Below are 18266 nucleotides of genomic sequence, written 5' to 3'. Positions count from 1 at the left end.
GCTTGCCGAGAATTTGAAAATTTCACTAAAAGCTGCCTAATTCTCTCATACACCCAAAAATTGTCACCGCAATACTAATTAAACAAATTTAGTTCCGAAGAAAACCCACAAAATGCAAATATTTGCCAATTGACACGTTTACAGCACATTTTGGTAAATCCAAAATTTATTTGCAATTCTAAAGTTATCGGCAAATATTCAAACCATGCCATAACATCCAGACAAAGTAAATATTGAAACAAAAATTTCTATGAAAAATTAACAACAGCCACAAACAAAACAAAAAAAAGTTTTCTCCTCCGCATGCCTGCTTCATTTCTCTTTAGATTAACGATAACATAAAAGAGATATTAACCATAATAATAACATACAGCATGATTAAAAGGAGGCAATAAATATCTAATTAACCTTTGGAATTGTATGCAAAAAAAAGGCATTATTTCTTTTATCACGGGAACTAAATTGCTTGCGCTCGTTTATTAAACTGGATGGTTATGTTGTAGATTTTAATGATCATATTTATGTTTTTTTGTGTAGTTTTATTTATTAGATTTATAATTTCTTTATGTCCATTCAATTCATTTCCTTAATGGCTATTGGAAATTTTAATAATTTTCCTTTTTAAGCTTGCTCAATTTGAATTTTCTTGTTAAGTTGTTCGATATAATTGAATTCGAGAAACAAGAAATCTTTAGCCATTGCGATCATTGAGATCCAGAGCTGTGACAGGAATAGGAGCGCTGCTAGAGAGCAGAGCTACGCTAGGGATCAGAGCTGCGCTAGGGATTAGAGCTGCGCTAGGGATTAGAGCTGCGCTAGAGCGATTCGCGGCTAATGATTGTTTAAGGAGCAAGGGTGCGATAAACCAGCATACTCAGTAGACCTACAGTTTATAATGGCATCACTCCTTTGATGAAGCTTTTATCAGCTTATTGTCTTTAACCTACATAGGGAGGCTGTGAGCTGCGTTTCCACTGCATATGATTCGAAAAAGGACACTATTCAAGTTTCTTCTGTTGATTCTCGAACACATGATTATGACTTGCTCTGTATCACAATAATTAGGTACCAAAGTACAAAACAACTCCACCACCAAGCTACCTCCACCTCAACTCACAAGACACTCAACATGACTCATTCATGAAACAGCAATTATTATAATCTATTGAGGTATGAAATCTTGTTGTCTATTCAATCTTCCCAAACATGGCTTGACTTGTCTTCATGAATAGAAATTCAATCCCACTTTCTACATCCCTCATTATAGCACCAAAATAGGGAATTTGTAAGGAATAATTTTCTATTGCATCAATTTATTCCATTCATCCTCAACATCTTAATAATCAATGTAAATAGATTCCATCCTCGACAAATAACAAAAACATGCCACGTGCAAGTAGATTTTTTTTTCTGTTTCTTATGTTCAGGAGGTAGCTAAGATGGATTTGATTGCTTTTGTTATTTTCTGAAGTCTTTTTTTGCAATGTGGCAAACGCACACACACGCTGTCAATATGGTCTATAAATATGTGAAGGGATTACATTTCTTATTATTATTTATGTAAAGGTTGAATTCTTTGTTTTGAAGGATCTTCTCAGACTTGTGTGGTTGTTCAGATTGGTGGCTTATGCAGTTGATGTGATTTGATATGAGATAAAGAAGGATTTTGATTGAATATTTGGTAAGCATGAATCCATCGTAATTGATTATGAGATTTTTTAAAATTAGACTGATTAAGGTTGTTCGTTGCTGGATTTTGATGTCATATTGACAATCTAGACCCAAAAATCAATTTTCCTTTTCCATAATTCACAAAACTTCCATTTATATTTAGAAATAATCAGCATAAAAAACTTTTTGATCGTAATCAAATTTACACCATTACATAAAATTGTCATTAGTTCCTTCCAAACCATAAAGTTGTGAATTTTTACATAGATAATCGTGATTCAATAATCAGCACAAAAAAATATTTTCCTTTTTTTTCCTAGAAAAGTAATTTCCATAAAAAGTTGTTGGAAAAAGCGATAAGACATAAAAATAATAATTTACTTGAAAATGATTATCAAGCGGAAATAAAAGTTTCATCCTTATTTTTATGGATGTCTATAGTAGTTGTAGTTCGTTTCTGACAGTTTACTGAGGATTTAGGTATGTGAAGTGATAAATGGAGCGATTAGAGAGAAATTGTGGATGTTTTTCCTTGAAGATTGAGTAATGTAAAGCAGAAGCATGCTTAGTTTATGGGTTTGTAAGGAAATAAATTGGAAATTGAGGTTGAATTTTGGGAAATGGATGAGCTCTGAAATTCAGAATTGTGGATGAAATAGAAATTCGCAAAATTTAAATGAAATTTCGTATATTGGAAATTCCAAACCTCAAAATCAGTCTGAGCACATATCGAACAATAACTTCTACTAATTCAGCCATGGTTGCCCAAGCGACACATATGGCTGTCAATTTTAGGCAGATTCTATTCGATGTCATTAAAAGAGGTATGGCCTAATCAAGATAGCGCGTTGGTGGTTGGTTTCGTACTAAGCGGTCATGGGTTCGAGACTCGGCAGAAAAATCTTTTTCACCTGTCCTTTTACGAATCATATGCAGTGGAAACGATGCTCTCAATAAGTTGATGTAGCGTCACCAAAGGAGAGATTTTGACTCACCAATTAAAACTGTAGGTCTACTGAGTGCGGTGGTCTGGCTCACTCGGTGCTTCACTTGTTAAACAGTCACTAGCCGAGAAACGTCTTAACGCAGCTCTGGATCTCTATGATCTGAATAGCTCATGGATTTATTTAGCGGAGCATATAAAGTTCCTTGGCTGAGTCTTCCTCATTTATGTCACTCGGGCAATTCAGCCACACACTAAACTTCACCCAATTTCTATTCCCCAATTCCAGCCTCAAACCTTAATTGAATCAAAATTTATGTGTGCGAATATTCACATCCAACGCAAATTCAAGAGAATTCCACCATACAATTGTCAGATTAAAATTCATTCATACCATCCAGCTTCGCTTCCTAATTGACATACAGCACTTTTTTGTGTAATTATGACAAAGATTGTAAATTTATGAGTACACTGCCTCTTGGCATGTTAAAATTTCATTAACAAAATTAATGAAATACACGACAAGGCAGAGGCAGAATTGACAGTAGTGAAGTGCAAGGAAAATTTATGGCTTTTTGTGAAAATTACACGAAAAAAACAAAGAAAGTAAATTTCGAACAGAAAATGAAGTCATAATTATGTGTGATTCACGATATTTATTTAATTACATTTTGAGACATGCAAAAAGAGTTATCGACCTCATTTTCATTTTTGTAGGACTTTTAGTCTTCGTGTTAAACGAAAGGAGGAACTTTGAGACTTCATTATTGAATCGATAAGAAAGTGATTATAGCTAACTGTTTGGATGTATATACTGCATGTTATTTTGGATTAACTTGGTGATATTCTTTGCAAGTTACGACTCTCGTTCCTCAAAATTCAGTAGCAAAAGCAATTCCGACCCTCTTTTCATACTTCACGAAATCTATCTTTTTTCACGTTCAATTTACAACGGAATCTATCGATTATTCATTACGATTCTTTCCACTCTAAATTTCCATTTTTTTTTGTCATTAGTCTTAAGTGTCGGCACTTGAGCATTTCGAGGCATTTTAAGAAATTGAAAGTGCTTCACTAAATGATTACTGTGAAGTAAATTTTATTGAGTGTTAAATAACGAAAAAAGGGGGACGTTTGGGCTGTTTATAAGTGATGTGGATTGTAACTTGAGGATTCTTGAGACAGAGATCATGACTTCCCCTTGTAGTTTCGTTCTGGCTCTCGGAATTTCATCGAGATTGAGATTATAGGAAAATCGATTGAAAACTAGCGACAAATTGTGGATTCCTGACTTTTTAACGTCGACAAATTCTAGAGAATGAAACTAAGACAATAAGATATCTCGACCATTTTTAGAGAATTAAATGACTCATATTTTCTTAAATATATGACGTCATCACTGAATGAATCGTTTGTATATTCAACAATGTTCAACGAATAGTTTATGCTGCTACATCCAGTCGTAAACGATTTATTTCCCGTTTTACACCTTGTCGGTAAGCCTCGACTAAAACCGCACATGGCATACGGATAATGGCATTTCCAGGAATATTTTGCAGCACACCAGAGTGCCTCAGCATACAGATTGGCCTTCACTAATTCAGACATTACATAATATCCAACTGGCCCCATTCCAAAAAGCAGAACTTTGTATATCTTTAAGAAAATCTTAGTCAGAATAAAATCTCAAACGGTTACTGACATGGACATAAAAATGGAAAAGAATAAACATCAAACTGCAGAATTTTCAATGAAATCTTCTTACTATAATTCACTATCATTGTCTGTCAATCTCTCAGAATCTTTAACACATCATCCATTCATAACCCTCTTTGTTTAAAGGACACCGCAATAAAAAACAACAAGTCAAGCTTAACGAACCATAGCTCCAGTTTACTATGCTGATTTTCTCGTTAACTGTAACGATAATGATGATTGAAATGATTATCAAATTGAACTGTTAAAAAATTGCCTTTGATTGAGCATTTTGTAGCTGAAAATGAGATGCAAATTGATGCTGATAAAAGAAATGCAAAAAGAGAGAATTTGCATAAGTCATGTGCTAATTTGAGCATTCTTTTATTTTTTGGAATCAGGTGGATAAAATCACGATTTGTCTCGCGAAGTGTAACGTAAAACTAAATTTTGCAGAGATTTGTTAAAGACGGTCAGATAAGATATGAGATTTGAATTGCTAATTGTGTCGAGAGTAAGACAGAAATGCTAATAAATTGGCTTGGTATTATTAGGAATTCCACTAATATTATTTGCATAATCGTGGAAATGTTTATTCTTGGATCAAGTCATTAACCTCAATTGTGTCCATCAGTTTTGTTAGAGCTTAGTGAGGATGCATATGAGGATTATGGATCATTTAATAGACATCTATCCCGAGTACGCTATGGAAATAGGAAAAGGTATAGGAAACAGATACGCGTTAGAACTTGCCATAAAAAGGAAATTGACTTGCCATCAACTAGATATAACGTATTTTTGTCTATTCGGATATGCAATTGATAGAACGAGGCAATAATCTTTAGTATTCTACTAGATTTATTCTAATCCACACGTTATAATGCATTATCTAGTAGATATACATTGCTATTATTAGGGCTTAGAATTACGTGATAGCCAGTTAATCTGGGTGTCATTTACGACAATCTGGGCTTTGACACATTTGATTATCTGAGTCTAGACTGTATCTATGGTATCTAATCATGTCTAAGCCATAACAAAGTATCATTCGCATTATGTCTAGCACTAAACAAGTACACAGTCAGATGCTGCAACCATGAACTCTAAAACGACAAAAATCTCTTGTTAGGAATCAAACCCGTGTCGCTAGAGTCATTAAGTCGACTAAGCCACTCCTGCTTCTTCACTGTCTCACGACAATATCTCACCATATCCAAAATATCATATCCAAGGTACATTAACGACTTTAAAACACCGAAAAACAAATTATACACAATTAATTAAAAATTTTCTCAATTTCTTTTCTCTCCGTCCATAACAATTGGCCTCGAAAAATAACACAAAACAAGAAGATCTAATCATTGATGATCAATGTTATTGTGGTTAATGTACCTATTGTTATAAATTTTCCACATTAAACACAAATCTTTTATACTTAACATAAACATATTGCCGTTTGTTGTCCACCACACACATGTATAAGAGAGAGAGAGAGGAGCAATAAGAATGGACGGTACAAGAAGATCGAAATGAAATTTTTCAGTCTTTTTCCACATCCAAAATGATATATATAACTTTTTGCTGCTGCTTGTTATGATATACCGTAAATTTGTTATAAAATAAAGGAAATGAGAAAGCTAATGCTATTTTATGTATGAAAAAAAAGAGAGTAGAATATGGGGAATGAAGAATGAAAGATCATTAAAATGCTTCCAATTTTTTTTCATATGAGTTTCTTGTTCAATTATTATGCACATTTCATTTTTGTATGAGTAAGAAATAATGTTTGGTCATACATAATAGTTTGTGTATTAGAAGGTTGCTTTAAAGGTTGAACAATATGAATTTTCTGTGGTTTTATGGATGAATGCTAATGTTTGTGGATGCTTTTTAATAAAATAATTCAATTTCGATTTATGAGTTGTTCATCAATGACATCAAATGATTAAGAAGATTGTGGTAGCCATAAAGACAGTGTACCCGATCGGCACATATTGAAATGTTGAAACCACGGCGACGAGGTGGCAGTATACTTAGAACCAAATGGCAGCCACTTGGCAAATCCGGTTGTTTTCGCTAAGTCGCTGTTACTTGGCTCTAAGTATACTGCCACCTTGTCGCAGTGGTGGCAACATTTCAATAAAAGCCGATCGGGGTACATAGTGAGCTGTTGATAGAGACAGTGTGGTACTTGGTATTGGCAATTGGCAAAGGACAGCCATCGACCCAGTTTAGGATGTCTACTGAAAGAGGCTATGGTTCACAGCTGATCTGATCGGCCAGTGAAGTAAGTAAGTAAGTGGTGACCATATCCACTGCCTTAGCAACTTAAATTTTGCCAGTCTTATACATTCTAACATCCAATTCCAAATGGCCACAACTTCTTAATAACCCATTGCATATTCTATTGACCATTTGAAACTATAAACATACAATCTATTATAGTCATTTGCACAACCATATTAAACACCATAAAATGTTCAAGAGACCTCACACAAATGACATTAATTCTATATAACGACGTACTTATTCTTAATCCGGAGGTGTAAATCTGATAAAAATAGCATGAAATTGTGTTAAAGATCCAGAAAATTTTAATATTAACATCCTTAAGACCTCGCTTAATATGCTTTTTAATTAATTAAAAATGTTGTATTTTTGTCGTCAAATTATTGGGGTCGTTTAGGTGTTAGGTAACAAGTTAAGATGATCGTTAATGACAATTTGTCATTTTTAAAGGAGTTGATGTCAAGTTGGAGTCCAAAATTAGAAACTAGTAGCCTTGGATGAACTATATGGTGCAGCCCGAAACTGCAGGCCTAAGCATTCGAAATGCAGGCTTGAGATTCTTAGCTGAACCATTTTTGTTGTCTCGAGATTCCTTCTAACAAGGAAACAGTGGTGTAGTGATTAAAGCGATGGACAACCGATTCTAAGGACCCAGGTTCGATCCCAAGGAAAGTCTAGTCACACCTAGACACAAATTGTGGCTAGGAACATTTGATTGGTATACCTTGGGCCATAGAACTTCTAAAAATACCATCATCCTCCTCCTTCCCTATAAAGCTACCGATGTAACATCCGCATAAACCCATAAGCAATAAAAATATGAACCTAAGAAGAACAAGCAGCATTCGCGGTAATTAAATCGTACTATGTAATATTAATTGTTTTAAATGAAAAACATTTTGTCGCGACCATAAAAACATTAAGTAGCAAATAAAAGTGTTTTGTTGCCATGTTTATGCTAATGGTCATTCCTGTTTAATTTTCTACTTCTTCACCATTTCCTGTCATATATTGGAATCAAACACTTCAAAGCAGTTCCAATAAAAGAAGCTATTTACTTCGTCACTTAATGTTTGTATTGTAAGCATTTCCTGATCAAAGTCAATCAATCGGCTGCTTCCTTTGAGTGAATTAAGATGACAGACATAGTCATTTTATGGAACGTGTAGTTGTAATAAAATACATTGAGTAAATAGTTCAACAAACGGAGTAAATTAATGGAAACGAGATGCAAACAACGTCATGGATGAAAATTTAGTGCTATGTATATAAGATTACCATCTTTAAGAAGCTAGTAGAACATTCTACTTGTTAGTGATTGTCAAATGCTGATTACATCACGTTGACTTATTTTTTTGTTTGCTGCCAATTATATTATGTCAATCCAATTAGTGCACTTTCCATTTCAACAAATTAAGTAGTCGCTCACATAATAATGACTTTATGCTAATGGAATGGAAATACCGGAATAAATTGAGGTGTTGGGTTTTGGGGTTTGAGTGGTCAGGAACGCATCTATACTCGAGTTGGCGGCCTCTTGTCGGGAGACAACCTCGTGTTGGTAGACAACCTTAGGTTGGGAGACAACCTTAAGCGATAGAAAACTCCAGGTCGGTAGACAACCTTGGGTCGGTAGACAACCTTGAGTCGGTAGACAACCTTGAGTCGGTAGACAACGTTGAGTCGGTAGACAACCTCGGATCGGTAGAAAACCGTTAGAACTAGTCATTAACTAGAAATTGACACTCAGCTATTGACTGCTTTAAAGTAAATTTAGTCAAAAATTCTAAATTAAAACCCAAAGCTTTCACCCAATTTCCAAAAATAAATTGCGGAATTAATTGCTGTATGAAATTTAATCAACCACCCAGACAATTCCGTTTAATTAAAATCTAAACATTGCAAAAACATTGATTGATCAATCACCATTGTTTATCAGCTTATACAGCCCAAAAATAATTATCAAATATATATTTTGATTGTTCAATCATTTGTTATCATGCTGAAACACACCGTTTGGCGTTCTGAACCATTCAATCTCTCGCACACAACACATATTTCCATTTATTTTAGCAAATAAAAGAAGAGAAGAAATAAAAAAATAAAAATTAATTAATTCAATTTCATACACATTTTCTATAGAGAAATAAATTCCAATTATTATACACAAATTAATTATGTGGATTTTAAAATTCCCTCATGTCGGCTCTTGTGTTTGTTTCAAGCCAGAGCAAAAATCACAATTCGTTCATTGTATTTGGGGTCAATTGGATGTGGTGTATCTGATTTGAGGGGGATGGGAAAGTTGGATAAATGGATTGATAGGTAGGTTTTTGGTGGGTATATTGGTGGGATACCAAACCACTCAGCCACAGAGGCCTATCCCTCACATTGACAAATTCGTCTATAAATGACTCAATACCCAAGAGTCCACTTTGCTCATACCTCACTAAAGTAAACCTCCCAATTTCTAATGTTACTTAACATTCAAACCTCCCATTTCGTGAAAATGAGCAGCAAATAGAGAAAAATTTTGTGCGATATCATTAAAAGTTCAACTGAAAAATTATTTTCGACCCAAATAATTTAAAAAAAAATTGTTTTAAGTGTTGGCGCATTTAAACATGATATATGACTTAAATTACAGTTCTTAACTTCTTTATTTCATACATCATAAATCACATGAATTTTTTTTTCTTGTAATTTTTTTTATTGAGCTCTTAAAAGCATGCTGGGTAGGTTGGAGAGTTTTCTGATGTTAAATGACAGGAACTGCATATCAAATTTGTTAGGTATGTTTGCTAGGTAAACTATGAGATGATATTTGATGAATATTTTGACATCTTAATTTAAAGTTGGTGGCTATAGGAGTCTTGGATGTGACAGTTGGCAATCAGAATTAATTACTCACTTCGCTGACCGTACAGATCAATAGTGATCCATGGCTTCTCATAGATGACGCCTTAAATTAGCTCTATCACTGGCTAACGCTTGCCATTTTTCAGTTCCTTGTGCATTACTGTTTCTATTGACAGCTTCCTTCCCGAGTGGACAATAATGCGTTAATATTAGAGTCTACTCATCAACTAGACATTAACTAGGCATATCGTATTTTTGTCCACTCAGGCTTCCATGAGCTGTTGGTATTGGTAAATGGAAATAGGTAGGCAGTGACATATACAGCTTAATACGTCATCCAAGGGAAGCTATGGACCACAATTGATCTGTACTACCATTGTATTAAGTAATTAAGCAATTACAATCTGAAATTCTTTAAATTCCTTGATAATATTCTCAAATCCAACCATTAAATGAACAATTTTAAAGCTTCAATCTTCTAAATTTGTGTAATTCCTAAACCTAACAATTAGCAAATCTACCCAGAAACTCCGGAAACAACAAAAATCATCATATCCACCACCCTCAAGCTCTCATTGAATTTCCTCATAAACTATTGTATTTAAAATAATTATAACTCTCATAAGCATCTTATTATACATCTCAAACTATAAAGTTTTCTCGTTGCGGTCTGGTAATACAAGAATTTAACAGTTGTTTTCTGCAGATTAACAAAACAATAGCATTTTTTATTATCCATAAATTAACAAATAGGAAAGAAATAGAAGGCATTAATTGGCTGTCGAAAAATTATTTTTTGCTTATTTATTGTAAAAGCTTATCTTAAGTTAGGTATTAGTATAAAAATGATGAGCAATCATATTTGTTTATATATGTCATGACTCATGACGTCATGTTTACAACATGAGCCTTGATTTAGCTGAAGGTCAATTAAATACAAAATAAAGAGATTTAGAGGATGGGAGAAAGAGACAGAGGAAGAGAGTAATTTTGTATTGAGAAGCTAAAAGTTGATTTAAGTTTAAGTGATTATTATTTGGGGGTTATTTGGCGATGATGTCCAATATGTTATGCTAGAGAAAATGTCAGTCGCTGCTGGGTCAGAATCAAAAGTTTGTTACCATGCCTTTGGTTAGAATCCGAAAGGGAAACGAAGGCCAGGAGCTTCAAATGCTCACCTAAATGTTAAAGGGATCAGTTTTAGACACTGTAGTGATCTTTCTTTAATATGAAAGCATACGTTTTGTCTGTTAGGGTGTTTGACTCAGAATAGTGATGAAAGAATGTCAGCTCAACATGTGGATAGAGAATTAATACAAATTTGGTGACAGAGCCAGCAACAGAGTCCGATATAAAGCCTTTTATTGTAACCTAATCCAAGTGGACCAAAATACTTTAGAATTAGTCATTAACTAGCTTTAACGTATTTTTGACCACTCGGATTTGTTCGACATAGAAGCATGGCTATTGTAAGTTAATCATTAAGTTCAGCATGTTATCGAGTAGAGCAACTGAAGCTGATAAATTAGATTTATCCTACAAATCTACTTAAGATACAGAAATTGTCTAAAAATGCTCTTTATTGACTTACATCATTTTCGATTGCCCCTCCAAGTTTTTCTCAAATAAATTAATTCCAAGCCAGTACATCAAACAGTCTAGAAATCGAATCTCATTGACGAATTTTTTAATGATAAATTCACGAATTTCTCAACTTGACGCATTTTTCAAGATCGATTACACAAAAAACTAGAACGTAAAAATCAATACAAAAGATTCGAAAGCTTAAAAATCGAAAAAAAAAAATCCAAAAGAGTTTCGGTAGACACAGAGAAATCTTCATCAATGTAGATGCACAATATTAGAGCGTAACAATTACACACAATCTTTATTATTCTAATCACATGCGGGGAAGCAAGCAAAGAAGTAACAAAAATAACAATGCATTACCAATGTGCTCTTCATGTTGACCTTGCTGTTCTCATTATCATATTTTAACCTGATTAGTACAATCATAACCAAGAACAATATATAAAATTTGCAACTAGCTAGAGTCATCAACCTTATAATACTAATATCTCAACACTGTTGTTGCTGCACATAAAAAAAATACTCAATTTTTATTTGTTATGGTTTCTCTTGCCATCCATTCTCTTTTTTTCGTCTCTCATTTTTACTCGCTCCACATCTCAGCTGCGTCGGCAACAACAATAACAACTCAAGCCATAAATACTGAGAAGATTGAAATAAATCGGAATTGCTAATAAGTTGATTTATTAGGGAAATTTTATTTTGACTTGTAGAAATTTTTTGTTATTTTTTTAAATCAAAACTTTATGAATAAACATTATCGATCTGTAATCGAGAGCATCTTTCATGTCTTATAAATGTGTTTTAAAATAGACAAAGTTTTATGGGAAAACCCAGCGATGTCACAGAAGTACGTCTAGTGTCAAAAAGATTTGAATGAGGTCATTCATAAATGATGTTAGTGTAATCCAGTGGAAAGCTGGCTGAGTGCCGCAGCTCACTATTATGCCTTTAAAAATATTTGGAAATGCCATTAACTGTATTTCGTGTACGAGACTCGGTTGAGCTTCGGTCGATGTTCGGTCGAGGCTCGGCTGAGATTCGGTCGATGTTCGATCGAGGCTCGGCTGAGATTCGGCTGAGGTTTACTCGAGGCTCGACTGAGATTCGGTCGAGGATCGTTCGAGGTTCGGCTGAGATTCGGTCGAGGCTCGGCAGAGATTCGGTCGAGGCTCGGCTGAGATTCGGTCGAGGCTCGGCTGAGATTCGGTCGAGGCTCGGCTGAGATTCGGTCGAGGCTCGGCTGAGATTCGGTCGAGGATCGGCTGAGATTCGGTCGAGGATCGGTCGAGGTTCGGCTCAGGTTCAATCGAGGCTTACCTACAAGGTGTGCTTCAATAAATACAAGGTTGTCCACCACTGATCTAATCTATTATGATAAAACTCATAGTTTAAGACTTGTTGTCTGCACATAAACTGATCAACATTTGAGAGCGTTCCTAACACAACCAGTCATGTACATTTTGTATGGAAAAGTCAACTCAAGTTAATTCGACTCCATACAAAATTCGAGTCAACTTCGAGGTCTGGTGTCAATATTTTCTGGAATGTGCTATTAATGAAGTAATCTAAATGAAGACGCTCATAGCCAGAAGTCATGACTACGATTTAAATAAAACTATAACAACATTACTTGGGAAAATCCGTCAGCTTGAATTCCGAAAAAAATTACAAAGAATATAAAACATAAGAAAATCCCCGACCACATTGATTTATATACCAAGAAATACTTTTAACGGTTAGCTTTACTTCATCTATCCACTATTCAAGACATTAACAGCATATGCACTTGATTTATCTACATACATCATAACAACAGATAGTAATGCATTGCAAAAAATATTTTTATAAATAAATCATTAGAATTACTGCTACAGATTGTTTCTCTTATCTTCAAATACTGACATTGAGTCATCATTGTAAGGCATTAAAAACATACAAACATCAAGTCTAAAGTGAGATGGTTCACGGTTAGAAATATAAATATATAAAAATTGAGAGAGAATAAGGAATAAAAAAGATGAGATTAGTGATCGAATGTAAGTTTATGGTGAATATTAATAGTCTCAACTTGTAACTGTATGTTCTTCTTAGTCTCTCCTAAGAAGTTGTTTTGTTAAAGCTGATTGTTGATGATGGTTAGTGACGCATTTTGAGGTTTAGATTTGGTTAATAGGTATTTTGAATGATTAAGGCGGATATTGAAGATAATGTCCATAAACATTTGTGATTTTTGAGTTTTGTAAGGATTTTTTGTGTGCAGAGTTGACAGAACCACATGGAGTCTGATCTGTATACCTCTAAATTGGAGTTTTGCTTGTTCTACCTTTTTGTAACCTTTTGTAGTCCTAAATGGGCAATTTTCAAGCACTTTACTTTGTAATTAAACAAAATACTTTAAGTCTTTAAGAAATTTCTAGATAAGTCACTTATTGCTTTTAAACAAGGCACTAAAGGCGCCTAAAGACGACTTAGCCAAGCCGATGTTTAGCCGCCGACCTAAGCGACTTCGATCTCTGGTAAGGACAATTTAGGTTTTTCGAAGTCTAAATCTCGACAAATTCTTGATACCGAGACTTCACAAGCAGTTTAGCTCTCGGTCTCGGTTTCAGTATCAATTTCAGTCTCAGTCTCGGTATTTGATTCTCTTAAGGACAACCATGGCCTATATAGAAACTCAAACTCAGATTTAAAGCCATATATATCGAAAGTTTGCAAAAGAAGTACACCCGAGTGGACAAAAATAGGGAAGGACTACAAATCATCAGTTAAAAGAATGTCAGCTTAACGGACGGAGAATTTGTGCAAACTAGGTGACAGAACCAGCAACAGAATCATATGGAAACCTTCTGTCGTAACTTGGTTGTAACCTAAGTTCCCTATAGAGTCCTATAGGAGCACTTTTACAATAAGTAAGTAAGTAAGTAAGTAAGTAAGTAAGTGAGAAATTCATCAACTGGACATTAACTAGTCGTTAACTACTTTAAGTCGGAACAATTTAGTAAAATTAAGAAAGTTTAAGCAAAGTTCCAACTCAAACTGTCCAACCACTCAATCACAAAAAAATCAAGTTCAAACAACATTTCAAGGAGCAAGAGTAAAAGACGTTCTGTCTCTACTCAATTTTCTTCTTCTTTTATTTGAGCATGAAAGAAGGAATAAGCAAGCAAGCAAGAAAAAAAAAGAGTATAGGCTATATTGAGTATCAATAAAATTGTTTACTCCCCGAGTGACAATTTAGTTGTATTTTGAGTATAGACGTGTGAAGATCATCATCGTTAAGTTGCACAGAAAGAGAAAAAAAAAAGTTTTTTTTTAAGCTTGAATTTATTTACTTTTTTTTGTGTGACTCCTCTTCTGTGACTGCTCTATCTACATATTTACAAATTAATATTTTTGATTAATTAAAAAACATATTAAAAATGAAATATTCATTAATAATTTTTATCTCATTTGTATGTTCACACTACGTGAGTTCAAGTAAATAAGACATAACAATAAACTTAATAAAAAAAAAATATGATAACAAATTGTTTATGTTTTAGTTCCAATTAATGGTGATTTTGTGTCCCCTGATGAGCTTGAGGCATTATTAAATAAGAATAGAAATACAATTAAACAAGATGTACCGACTGCGGTAAGAGTTCCGATTATAGAACCACATAAGCCTGTACAACCTATAGTACCTGTACAACCATTGAAACCATCATTTCCCGTACGTGATCATGATGCACCGCCTGTATGGGGCGTATCATCAATTAACTCAGCAAATGCACAATCTCAGGCACAAAATGTTCATGGTGGTAAGGAACAATCAGCCGGAGCTAATTCATTTACAAATACAGTTGAAAATGATCAAGGGAAATTCCATAATTCCGGTGCGTCATCAATTGGTGCGAACATTGCACAAGATGGCTCAAAAGGTCAAGTTTCAGCCGCAAATACACAAAAACAGACATCATTAACAGCTGATGGCTATAAGAATCAAGATTCATCTAGTTCACAGTCTGCTAATTTTGATAAAGCCACTGGATCATTACAAGCATCAAATGCCAATACGGATGTTAAGGAAACAATTGATAAGTCAGGATCAAAACGTGAACAGACAAGTGGATCATCGGCAACAAATCAAAATCAACATGGAACGTCAAATAGTAATGCACAAACAAATACAGTAGATTATAATCAAAATGGAATGAAAGGATCAAAAACTAATTCCGTAGCTCAATCAAGTCAAATTAATAAGGATGGATCAGCATCATTGGCAAATACACATTCAGGAACGAATACATATGAGACAGCAGATGGTCAAAAAGTTCAAGTATCGGAAGCAGGCTCATCAAGTTCTCATCAAGGTCAAAACGGAAGTAGCGGATCGTCATCAAATTGTGGCTCCGCTGGTACTGGAAATAATCAAGGTTATGCGGGCGGTTTTAGCTATTCGTCATCATCATCGTCATCAAGTTCATCGTCATTTGGTGGTCAAGGACAAACACAAAGTAGTTCAGGTTGTAAGAGTGGAACATCGACTGGATTTGCACCGCCACAAAATGTGAATCTTCCTGGTTTAGGTTTTGGATTTTATCCTTATGCTTATCAACAATTTGGATAATATGTGATAGAATTTTGAGTGATAAGAAATATGCGTAAAGTCATGACTATTTTTGCTATCATATTACGTGCGCGAAGTTTAATGAACTCATCATTTAGACATTTTTTGTTAATAAAGAATTTACGTCTGATAAAAATTTGATACTAGTTTTTTTTTGTCTTGTTTATGTTTCATTCATTTACATTTTTTAGTGATTTGTAGATTATAGTAAGTTAGGGGGCTCAGTTTGTCGAATTTCTGGGATTTCTTAATTTACATCATTCTTAATATTTTGATGACAATCGATCAATTTTGAAGCTGATATTTACTAAACGACTAACAAAGGTCTAAGACCGATAACCATTAAGGAACTAGATCTGTACCAGAAATCGGAGTTATTATCAATTACTGACTTAGATATTTGTGAATTTTGGAATAGAGCAATCCGATCGGCACAAAAATAAATCTTGCCATCACGGCGACGAAATGGCAGTTTACTTAGAACCAAGTGGCAGCTACTTATCAAATTTGGTTGACTTAGTCAAGTGGCTGTCGATTGTTTCCAACTATACTACTACATTGTCGCCGTTGTGAGCACGGAACGGTTTCCAAATAGCACAAGTCGTTTAATCGATCCAAAATCCAGACTGATCCAAGCCCCTCATCGGATTTAAATCGTATCTGTCAACAAGTTAGAGTCAAATGAGCCTTGGCCGGAACTTAATCAATTAACTGTTTTTTTTTTTCGGGATTGCTTGGCGCTTATTTTGGGCAGTTAATCGGTTTAAAGCCAAACGGTCAATTTCTCTAAAGTTAGTGATCCTCGATTTCTGATAATTCACTTCAAGTTTTTAAGAATAACTTTAAGCAGAGCTCGAGATCGAATTTTGTATAGAGTCGAGTCGACTCCAATCGACTTTTCTATACAGAATCTGAGTAGAATTCAACCTCTGACTAAGTATTCGACTATTAATGTCTACAATCTTTTGTAAAATTCGACAATTAACATATTAAAAAGTGTAATTAATGTTTCAAAACAATTCTTCACAAATACATCTAAACTAATTGCCCCTTTATGGGAACTTCAAATATATTATCAGGTTTACATTACATCTACAATGTTCAATTTCTCGTTTTAAACTACACAAAGTAAAATTAAACATAAAGTAATCCACAATAAATTTTTTGCAAAGCATTTTGGCTAGATAATCTCAATATTTTGAAATATAAATTTGACCTCAAAGTCAACAGACACATCTTATAATCGTAACATTGGGTATATCCCATTGATTGCGAGAATTTACCACTGTATTAATTTAAATATAATACGAATAAGTATGAAATATAAAAGAAAAACTTCAGAAACCCTATGAGCAGTATTAATTGACGCTGAAAATGTATTATGCGATTTTGATTGTGTGAAAAAAAACTGCCGTGTACAGATTTGAAATTTTTAGTCTTCATTCAATTGCTTCAGGAGCAACACAGGCAATAATATTATTGGCGTTTACCGGTTATTGAAAATTTCTAAGAATTAGCATACAAAATTTACATTTTAAAAACTCAAGAGGCGTTTTTGGAAATTCTGTGCATCTATAAAAATTTATCGACCAAAATATTCTTTAGTGTGCCAATGAGCGACATAGTCAGAAGTTAAAAGTTTTCGTGAGAATGAACAAGTCTAAATTGATTATAATTTGTTTTTTAATGGATCTTATAAGTGCTGGTAATTAATTGTGATAATTGTCATACCTTGCAAAAATTACAGTCAGGTTTTACTGAGCATTAATGGTGTAATTACTAAACTAGAAATTCATGTGTCTCATACAGAAGTTAAGCATGACGAAAATAAAGTTTCCAAACTAGAGTTAAGTCACAAGAGACTTAAATGCTAATTAAATATTTTACGATGATATTCAAAAATCAAATATTGTTTGAATTTTAATTAGTTCTGATTTTAGAGATCTATTAAATAAGAGCATATTGAGTAAGGCTGTCCAGAAGTGAGGTTCGTCATTTATTTGCAAATTTAGACACTGATCTTACTCTATTGTGATTTAAATGGATGGCATTTGCATTCAAAAACTACAAAATATCATCAGATGCTCTCAAAATTAAGTTCTAGACCTCTTGATCCTTGAGCTTGAAGTCAATTTGACTCAATGTCGACTAAGATTGAGTCGAGTCGAGTTGACTTAGTTTGAATCGAGTCGAGTCGATTTGGTTTGAATTGAGTCGATTTGACTTGGTTTGAATTGACTCGAGTCGACTAGTTTTGAGTCAAGTCCAGTAAATTCAAGTCAACTTCAAGTATGTCAACCTCAAACTCTCCCAAAATTTCAAATCCGGCTAGCAAATTAGAAAACCATCGAAATTTTTTGCAAGGTCATTAAACTCACATTTTGACCTCAAATAACAATTAAACATTTTATACCTGACTTTTTATTTCAGCACCAAGGCAATTAAATTCTTGGAATGTCGATGAGAAACCGCTCATTCGAAAGTCAACGGGATTTCCCAAAGTTATGACGTCAAATAACGATGCACATAAATTAAAACGTATTGATAGATTGGTTTTTCAAGGTCCAGTCTATTCACCCAATACGGATATAATTCACTTTCCGGACG

At 34.1% G+C, this 18266-nt stretch overlaps 2 protein-coding genes and 1 long non-coding RNA gene across 5 annotated transcripts in view; 1 reads left to right on the top strand and 2 right to left on the bottom strand.

Moving 5' to 3' along the window:
* sn (fascin domain-containing protein singed) overlaps positions 1 to 18266 on the bottom strand; it is a 55973-nt gene that overhangs the window by 10241 nt on the left and 27466 nt on the right. The window lies entirely within an intron of this gene.
* Positions 9240 to 11740, bottom strand: LOC139098423 (uncharacterized). 2 transcript variants are annotated; one of them, XR_011545196.1, is made up of 2 exons: positions 11049 to 11740; positions 9240 to 10157 (listed from the first exon to the last, which is right to left on the bottom strand). It is a non-coding gene; the product is annotated as an uncharacterized lncRNA (long non-coding RNA). The 2 variants fall into 2 exon arrangements; XR_011545197.1 differs by having other exon boundaries at positions 11408 to 11740.
* LOC139098422 (sericin-2-like) lies at positions 14288 to 15800 on the top strand. The gene is made up of 2 exons (XM_070650626.1): positions 14288 to 14527; positions 14593 to 15800. The coding sequence occupies exons 1-2, from the start codon at positions 14470 to 14472 to the stop codon at positions 15657 to 15659; spliced, it is 1125 nt and encodes a 374-aa protein (XP_070506727.1). The 5' UTR covers positions 14288 to 14469; the 3' UTR covers positions 15660 to 15800.

The sequence above is a fragment of the Chironomus tepperi genome, unplaced genomic scaffold (genome assembly GCF_022539635.2).
Source record: "Chironomus tepperi strain 1889 unplaced genomic scaffold, CSIRO-AGI_Ctep_v1 contig_445, whole genome shotgun sequence".
In the NCBI taxonomy this organism is placed as follows: Eukaryota; Metazoa; Arthropoda; class Insecta; order Diptera; family Chironomidae; genus Chironomus; species Chironomus tepperi.
The sequence above is the reverse complement of the archived record's forward strand: the minus strand, read 5'-3'. Positions and strand labels throughout refer to the sequence as shown.